The sequence below is a fragment of the Littorina saxatilis genome, linkage group LG15 (genome assembly GCF_037325665.1).
Source record: "Littorina saxatilis isolate snail1 linkage group LG15, US_GU_Lsax_2.0, whole genome shotgun sequence".
NCBI classification, from domain to species: domain Eukaryota; kingdom Metazoa; phylum Mollusca; class Gastropoda; order Littorinimorpha; family Littorinidae; genus Littorina; species Littorina saxatilis.
The window spans coordinates 30,008,482-30,018,091 of NC_090259.1; the positions used below are offsets into that span (position 1 = coordinate 30,008,482).

General features: G+C 40.1%; 2 protein-coding genes across 10 annotated transcripts in view; one reads left to right on the top strand and one right to left on the bottom strand.

The window, feature by feature from the left end:
* Window positions 1-9,583, bottom strand: part of LOC138949040 (outer dense fiber protein 2-like) — a 60,304-nt gene extending 50,721 nt beyond the window's left edge. For 6 of the 9 annotated variants that reach the window (XM_070320766.1, XM_070320768.1, XM_070320763.1 and 3 more), the window contains exons 1-5: window positions 9,455-9,583; window positions 6,629-6,739; window positions 5,834-6,079; window positions 3,052-3,189; window positions 1-123 (exon numbers count right to left, since the gene is read on the bottom strand). The exon at window positions 1-123 is cut by the window's left edge and continues 44 nt beyond it. In XM_070320766.1, the coding sequence (XP_070176867.1) occupies window positions 1-123; window positions 3,052-3,189; window positions 5,834-6,079; window positions 6,629-6,733 (612 nt within the window). In that variant the 5' untranslated portion in view covers window positions 6,734-6,739; window positions 9,455-9,583. Of the gene's footprint in view, window positions 124-3,051; window positions 3,190-5,833; window positions 6,080-6,607; window positions 6,740-9,454 lie in introns of all 9 variants that reach the window. The other 3 variants (XM_070320769.1, XM_070320764.1, XM_070320767.1) reach the window with 2 other exon arrangements.
* LOC138949041 (TRMT1-like protein) overlaps window positions 1-9,610 on the top strand; it is a 322,855-nt gene that overhangs the window by 303,155 nt on the left and 10,090 nt on the right. The gene's annotated exons all lie outside the window — the stretch shown is intronic.

The following is a 9,610-nucleotide window of genomic DNA, read 5'->3' on the forward strand; positions in this document are numbered from 1 at the left end:
CCTGTCGCTGAGTTCCGCCTCAATGGTGTGCAGCGTGGCTTCCTGTTTCTCGATGGTGCGGTGAGACGTGTCCAGCAAGTCTTCCCTGGCGTCAAGCTCGTGCAGCGCCCTCTGCAGTTCAACCTGTTGCCATGACAACTATGTAAAAACTTAGGGATGGAAGGACTGGGAACTTTCAAGATCAGGCAGACTGGGTAAAATGCAAAAAGAAAAACAATACCTTTTTACGTAGAGGGGGGAATCGAGACGAGGGTTGTGGTGTGTGTGTGTGTGTGTGTGTGTGTGTGTGTGTGTGTGTGTGTGTGTGTGTGTGTGTGTGTGTGTGTGTGTGTGTGTGTGTGTGTGTGTGTGTGTGTGTGTGTGTGTGTGTGTGTGTGTGTGTGTGTGTGTGTGTGTGTGTGTGTGTGTGTGTGTGTGTGTCTGTCTGTCTTTGGTCATTAAAAATCTGAAAATTGTAAAAAAAAAAATTGTTTTTAAAACGATCCAAATTTACGTTTATCTTATTCTTCATCATTTTCTGATTCCAAAAACATATAAATATATTATATTCGGATTAAAAACAAGCTCTGAAAATTAAAAATATAAAAATTATTATTAAAATAAAATTTCCGAAATCGATTTAAAAACAATTTCATCTTATTCCTTGTGGGTTCCTGATTCCAAAAACATATAGATGTGATATGTTTGGATTAAAAACACGCTCAGAAAGTTAAAAAGAATAGAGATAAAGAAAAGCGTGCTATCCTTCTCAGCGCAACTACTACCCCGCTCTTCTTGTCAATGTCACTGCCTGTGCATCGAGCGGTGGACTGACGATGCTACGAGTATACGCTCTTGCTGTAAAAATGCAGTGAGTTCAGTTTCATTCTGTTAGTTCGACAGCTTGACTAAAATAATGTTGTAATTTCGCCTTACGCGACTTGTTTGTTATTTACCTTTGAAGGCCAACATGCATCTGTTTGATCTGTTTTGTTGTGTCAGCAATACAGGGGAACTCCCCTTTTAATACCCCCCCCACCCCACCCCACCCCAACCTTAGGCCCTACTTTCACAGAGTTTCCATTCACAATCTCTGTAAATGTACCCCCATTTTATTTTTAAGACCTGGTTTTATGATAACTCTAGAGGTCTCAAAAGCAGGGTGCCAATGTTTTTCCCAGTCAATGCTGCTAAATCTAGCTCTGTCACCTTGCATTGTAACACGTTTCAAACATGGAGACCGCCAAGTAAACTGAGAAACGAAACATTTCCCTTGGCCTTGAATCAGTCTCGCATTGTCAAACATCCTCAGGGCCATAAATTAGGCGTAGTAGTGAGTATGTACGCATATAAACTGTCTTACTCTTTGAGGTACTTCTAAAAAGGCCCTCTTGGCGTACTTTTATCTCAGAGTATGTATGCATAAAAACTGCCTTACTCTTTCAACTACCTCTCAAAGGCCATGCAGCTGCTCTTACTAGCATACCTCAGAGTATGTACATTCAGTTGAACTCACCTGGCTACCTCTCTGAGGCCATCTAAGCAACCAACACTGTTACAAGCCCTTGTGTGCATCGAATGTGCGGCTTTGACGAACATGTTATGTTTCTCTTGGCAACCCCTACCAATTCCATTAACAGGACAAACCTCTTTCTTTAGTTTTCCCACATGGCTCATTCGGATGTCACGAGTGCATCAAATGTGCAGCTTTGGCGAACATGTTATGTTTCTCTCCAACTTCTGTTACCAATACCATTTACAGCACAAACCTCATTCTTTAATCTTTAGTAGACCTGTTTACCCTAAACCCGAGGCAAGAGTACTTTCCAAAAAAGTTGAGTGTATTTTTCAAAAAGTTGGTGTACTTTGCAAGCAAAGCCATATATGGGCTAGGGAAAATGTACGCGTGGGTGCAAACGTGTTTGTGTAAGAATTGCATGTCTTGTGAACACCTTCAGAATTTAACTCCTTCCAATACAACAGGGATAAAACAATTGTATTTACCTGCCAGTTTGTAGCATTATAACCAGTGTCTTCAGTCTTCTCCCCTTTGGCTTTGCTCAAAAGTTAATCTTGTTGTCTTCATACTGTTAGTGTTACTCTCACAAAAGTGACACACACAAAATCAACTGCTGGTGGTTAAAATCCATTACAAGCTGATTTTTTCCACTGAGCCCCTTAGTCTAGTCAGGGTTCTTCAAGTTGTAGTATGCAGCGGTACTGAGTCTAGTCTAGTCAGGTTTCTTCGACAGCAAGTTGTAGTATGATGATTTCAGCTTGGTCAGCTGCACTGAGCTGTAGTTCCGCTCATGAGGTTCACCAGGCCTGCTCTTTACCACCAATAGGCTGTCAACAGTTTCAGCTGATAAGGAGGCCCTTGGTTTGTTTTGTTCTTTGTGACACACGAGAAGATTCTCTCTGCAGTGTCGTTCGATGTCATATTTCCCGGCATGGGCAACGGAGAAATCCGATTTACAGTACTTGCAGTGTGCATGACTTTTTCCCAAAGAAGACTCTACAATTCCTGGCTCTTTCTTGTATTTCTCCAAGAAAATCTGCCGTTTCTGCTGTTTAGACTTGGTACAGTCATCCGAAACTGGCACATTTTTCCGCACGTGCCAACAACTGAACGAGGTTTCTACAGCTGAAGATTCGCTGTCATGGTTATCTCCCTTAGACCGAAACCGGTATCAGTTGTACCATCCCGTAATCAGCACTGGCCCACGATTGTCCAGACGTGCCAACAACTGAACGAGGTTTCCACAGCTGAAGATTCGCTGTCATGGTTATCTCCCTTAGACCGAAACCGGTATCAGTTGTACCATCCCGTAATCAGCACACCAACACCGGAAAACGTATTCTAGACTTTTTCTTATGCGTATTTTGTGCGTGTGTCGCGTATTATGCGTACTGATACAAATTTGGCGTACAAAATACGCCCAAATCGTACTGGTAAACAGGTCTGCTTTAGTGTTCCCACATGGCTCATTCGGGTGTCACGAGTGCATCAGATGTGCGGCTTTGTTATGTCTCTCTCCAACCCCTGTTACCAATAACATTGACAGGACAAACCTCATTCTTCAGCGTTCCCACATGGCTCATCAGGGTGTCGATCTTGTCCTCATACTGTTTCATCTGTCCGTGAACGGCATCTTCTTCCTCCGTCGACAAATCGCCTCGATCCTGCAAGTCCATTCTGTGGGTTGGGCTCTGGTGTCCGAAAAGTAACAAGAGTTTTATTATCATTAACCTGTCTATATTAGTTTAAGAAACCAATTAAACAATTTAACAACAGAATAAACATGATGCTTATTTTTAGCTAATACTATAAAAATCAAACAAACTGCATGTTAATTGTTAACTTGTAGAAAGTCTCAATGTCCGATAACTCACTCAAGTTAGTTTGCTTGATCAGGCTTAAGTAATCTTAATGATTGTAACAGTAAAGTACAGCTCTTTATATATACATGTACCTGTGTTTATATCTATTAATATAGGAAACTTATGACTGAACCGGTATATTTGTGACCCCCCTACTCCCCTAATATCACTCAGAACTGTAACAAATAAAACTTAATTTAATCTGGCAAACATCACAGAAGCTTTCAGTTTCACTGTTTCAGTTGAACAAAACAAAGAAAAATTATAATAAAAATTGAGTAAAAATAATAGTAATGTGTGCATACTTTCTGGTATGCACTCAAAATGACAAAAATAATTGAAAAAACCCATCAGGTTAAAAAGAAAAGCATATAGCAAGTGCAAAAAACCCACCTGAAGCTTTCAATAAAGCTTCTAACTCTAAATATTATCGCCATTTTCCTTTTCTTTAGTAATTCCCAACTCAATGAAGAAAAGATGTTGGCCGAGTATAGTCTGGACAAAGCTGAGAGATATTTTCCTTGCTTCATGTAAAAGCTAAAAGAGAGAGAGAGAAAAAGCTCTCATTCCAAAAAATGAGCTTGCCAGTGAACTTGAAATAGAAAATCAGCGAAAAGAAGCAAGACAATGTAAATATAGTGTACTCAACCAATAATTTGCATGATTTCATACACATTCTGTAAGTAACAGGACTTCATGCAGATTCACTTTAAGTTACATGACTTCATATGGACAGGTTGGAATACTAGAGCAGGGGAGTAGAGCAAAAAGGAGAGAGAGAGAGATATATAGTCACAGACAGTCTTAAATCCTTGCATGTAGAATGCCATGTTTCTAAACACAAAGGCCAGAGAGTGAGCTTAAAACTTATGCAAAGAATGCATCCAAATACCCATCTAAACAATTCACAACAGTTTATTCTCACTCCTGTAGGAAGTGAACATGATACTTGTTAAAACATTTGATTAACAAACTAAAAGTTCAAACAAATTTAAAGTGCCGCCCCAATGATAGTTATAAATTTGCAAATCATATTTCCATCAGTATCATTAGCCAGTCAGTGTGCACGAAAATAAATAAAAGTTTTCACCGGTAAAAAAAATCAAATTGCGTTGACATAAACCGAATGTAACTTACCAGATGAAAACAAATGGGCAGGAATTGGGAGGGAGGGAAGAAAGAAGATGCAAAGACAGCAACATGTCCAGCTTAACTGAATGCTTTCTCAACTTTATGGGAAATTAAGCCATGCATACTGTATGCTCATGCGGACACGCAAACTCACCCTCTTCCTCATATCCCAACAGTTAATTTTTTTAATATTAATTTTATTTTATATTATCTTATAGTACCTGTACGCACAAAGACACATGCAAAAAAACCAAATGAAACAAGCATTAACTGCATCCAGAACCACATGCAAACATTCCCTTCCCCTTGTTTAAGCACCATAAATTCTGCAACATGAAATGAATCACTGGACAATGCATATTATTTCTGAAACCATCAGCAGATTACTGACAAAAAGTGAAACACCAAACTACTGTGAAAACTGACAACAGATTAAACACCAACGACTAGTCTACTGTGAGTACCAACAACAGCTGATAAAACACCAACCAATCTCAATTAGCTTTTGCTGCTGTGACACCCCTGATAACCCAACAACTATGAAGTGCCTTCGAAATTTAATCTCCACACTCAAGCGCCAAAGCAACAGACATGACCCACAAGACTCATAGACCAAAGAACCAAAAGCTTAAGCAAAACACTAGGAATTTAGCTAAATCCAGGTTAGGCCTAAGCTTCTGATTTGCACAATAAGTGTCTTTGACTGCACTAGTGTAGATAATATTGTCCCAGACTGAATTGAAAATAGTCAATGTAGTTCAATGGGCCAGGTGTGCTGAGGTAAACTAACATTCTCTGTGCCATGTGTGTGTGTGTCATTATTGTGGCTGTGTGTGACTGTGACAGTCTACATATGTGGCTATGACTGCACCTGAGGGCATGCATAGATTAACAAAAGTGGTGCACCACTCTTTTATTCTAAGCCTGACTCCACAATATATCTTATCCTCTATTAGTAAAGCAATACCTAAAGAAATATATTTGACTCCTTTTGTATCTAAAGCAGTTTGATCAAGGTAAAGAAACAACCAAAACAAAACTAAACTATAATAACAAGATATCGAAACAAAATAAAGCAGTTACGTGCACTGCTAATCTACTTTTTAGTGACAAAAAACATATCTGCTGGGTCAAAAAAATAAAAAAATTACCAATACATTCCCACAAAAACCTACAACCATCAAAAAGCGTACGCCACCAACTGCCTCCTTCACATCCCACTATGCAACTGGTTACCAAGGCGACAGCAACGAAGAAGGGTGTGAGTGTAGCAACTTGCGAAGAAGAGGATGCAACGAAGAAAGAAAGTACGACCTTCGAAACGAAAAAAATCATACCGAACCTTATCACTTTTTCGAGACTTAGCAGTGGCACTTTTTTTGGTTCGAGGGATACGGACGTTTCCCTTGCAACTGCTTTCCAGTACCTGCCACGTGATGCGGGAACCCCGTGTAGCTTTGCCCGGAGCAGGAACCCAGGGGCCTGACTTGGGGCTGCTTGACCGAGCCCTGGCTGTGGTGGACGTGGGAACTGCCCTCCTAGTGGACCTCGGACGTCGGTTGGCCATGCCATTGGTGCTGGCAGCACTCTACAAGGGGATTGGAGGGAGAGGAACAAGCTTAATGCAACGCATGCAAACAGTAACTGAATGTGCAAGAAACTGCCCACAAAATGAACTTTCTTAACAAAGCCAAGGAGGAGATGAAATTTGAATCTTGAAGATTGAGCCTTAAAATCAAACCAGGGGATAAAAGCTGAGTTCAGAATCACAACATTTTAGTCTGAGTGCCAAAAGGCAATAAAGTCTCCTTGGACTTTAAATTATTTTTTTTCCCTCAAGCCAAAACATTCTTAGAGATTCACATGAAATTTCCCAGTGTGATCGACAACAAGAAGAAGACATGAAATTTCCTGATGTGAACTTTCATCCCTCCAAACTCTGTTGCTGCAGAAATTTCACAGGACTTTAAAAACGTCAAAACAATTAATACCAACTTTGAAAACTGAATGGAAACATAAATCAACCAAGTCATTGGTCAAGGAACACCAACTTTTTATAACAACTGAAAAACTTTATAACTGCTAATCTGATCATTTTAATTAATCTAGAAAGCACCTGATGAGCCCGTCGCCTGACCTTGGGTTTCTTCACTCGCTTCATCATGTGGACGTGCACAGGTGTGGTCTCATCAACATGCACATGGACAGGTGATGTCGGCCGTAACCCCCGCTCCAGTGTCATTTACACCTGCAGATAAGGGATTAACAATAACATTCAATAAAAAACAAACAAGGACTTTGATTTTTGTGTGTGTGAAGCTAATGAGTCTTGTACTTTCACTATCAAAGATACCGTGGTACCTGCAACTAGAGGACCCTCTAATGAGAGGACAGTCCTTCCAATAAATGAGGCCTTGTGCTGTCCTGTTGCCTCCTATTAACTTGACCAAAATACACCCATCATGAGAGGAATCACTACAACATATAGGGATCAGCACTGTTGGATGTACATGTAGGTCCCAAGGCTGGGTGTCGTTTCACAGAAGGAACCACTGTACAGTAGTATCTTAAAGTTGCTACAGGTGTCATTTACAAAGTGTATGCAATGGTTTTACTTTCAGATTGATGTTGGCCCTCAGAGAAAAATATCCTTTAAAATCAAAGCTGTTTTTTCGACACTAAAAAGTATGATATTGAATCAAATTGATATATTTTGCTTTTCTTAAAAATGTTATCCTTGTAAACATGATAATTTGCTCGAAATACCAAGCATGAACACTTCAGAACAAAAAAAGGCACATTATACATACATATCAGAAGAAGATTTCAATCCCTTTTCTGGCATTTTGCCAAAGTTCTGGCACTCCTAATACTATAATATATATATGTATGTGACCCTCCACCACAGAATGAGTCGCATGTTACCTTTGCATGATTTTCATATTTTTACATTTTCATTAAGAGTTTGTTATGCTCTATCCAGTGGTAAAGCCGTTTTAGAAAAGAGCAAAAACTGTTTGAGTTATAAGCCTGTGACTAAGGTGACCCTCACACTGTTACCAGACACTCCCCGGACTGAGGCAAAAAAAAATAAATAGGTGTGGTTAAGGTAACATAGCCCCAAAAAATAGGGTAGGAAGGTAGGCAATCACTTTTTTTTTTAAACTTTTTTTTCTTATGTGTACACATTAAACCTACTTGACAAGGAAATAAGTGTGCGACTCGAGCGCTTTCGCTTTCATTGCGTTTTCTGCACTCGTTTTTTTGTTTGTTTTTTGTTGTTGTTGACAAATGTAATAATAAAAAACGCTCGCGCTGGACCCGAGTACTCTTCAGACATTCACACACACACACTCTCTCTCGATCTCCCTCACTCCCTCCCTCTCTCTCTTTCTTTCTTACACACACACACACAAACGAGTACAGACTCATGCACGCACACACACACACACAAACACAAACAGTAACACTAACACATGTGCACAAAATGAACACACACACACACACACACACCGCGCGAGAGAAAAAGACTACAGGGAGGCATTGACGTCAAAGACTTTCGACCGTGACGTAATTACGTCACTATTCTTGGTTTACGGTACCATTCGGCGGCTTTGCTACGAGTATGCCATAGTCTTGGTTGCCCGAGACCTTGCACCGTTCTATCAGACTGCCTGGCTGGCTGTTGCACCGCGAATTCCTCCCACCGCCAAGTCGGTTTTTTGTGGTTTATTTCGCATTTAGGTCCCAGGTAACATTATGAAGTTTTAATACGATCAATCGGACCTATTATCAAGTTAGTGTATCAACTTTTGAACGAGCTGCGCCCAGTAGTTTCCCAGCAATAAGCTGTTAAGTTGAGACACACACACACAGACAATTATTTAAAGTCTGCTGAGCCCTAGTACTAGCGTACTCGGGGAAAAGTTATACTATAGGGTCGGCCCCTAAAAATAGGGTAGGTCGGGTTACCGTAACCACACCTATTTTTTTTTTAGGCCTTATATTTGAGCCTAGCACAGAACCGCGCGAGGTGACATGCGACTCATTTCGTGGTGGAGGGTCACATGATATTATCATTAAGTTTTTCCACATTCTTTCCATTCAACGCCCTATGTATCATTACCTCACGGATAAGGCCAGAGTCAGCCCATAAGAAGCTGGCCACTTGAATTATTCCTCTAAAAATCAATCAGTAATCTGCAGAGTTATATTATTAACCTCTCCACAGGCATTCAGAAATGTATATAAATCTAAATAATAAATTGGATTGCCTGACAGTGACTATAACTCCTCAAGATTTATCAGCAATTTCAAATTAATTAAATAGTGTTGGTCTCAGGCCTCAGTCCTTAAGCCACTGACATACTGACAACTGTATTCATAAATTCAAATTAAACATGTCAAAGTCATTAATATCACTTATCAGCATCCATGCTTTGACAGAAATTACATCACAGGAATTTATTTTTTTAAATGTTCAAAAATGGTAACCACAATTGTACATTGCAAATCTTGTGGCTGCATTCATGTCTGATCATTTTGAACAGACACATAACACATCATGATCTTTTCTATCACTACTTTCAATGTGTCATTAAACCGTCCTTACCAGACAACTACTATGTCGAGTGTATGACAACAAAGGGCGGTAAATCCCTGTCCTGTTAAAACAAGCAAACTGGACAAAGACGTCATACAAAGTATACAACTCTGATCAACAGGTTATCTCACTGGAATTATGTTGACATTTTCAGAACAACATCTCTACATTTAAGGTTCAGTGCGCTCGTATGAGAGGCGAAGGATCCCTCTTCACTGGTAGTCAACTTCTGCAGAAAACGAGCTCGGGCACGAATGGAGTTCAGCTAATTCCTAATTTCGCCTTCCATTTTCTGGAAATTCAGCCCTGAAGCTCACGACAAATGAAGCACAATCTCAGTCCAAGTAAAATCTAACGTACCTGTGAGATCGAGTCCAGTGCATTAGCAATCCAAACGAAAAGAATGGCGTTTTTTAGCCTTTGCGCTTTCAAACCTCCCTGCTTCTCCAAGTCGACACAACAACATAGTAATCCCGCACAGAATAATTATTGTTCTCACCGAGAAAAAAAAAAAAA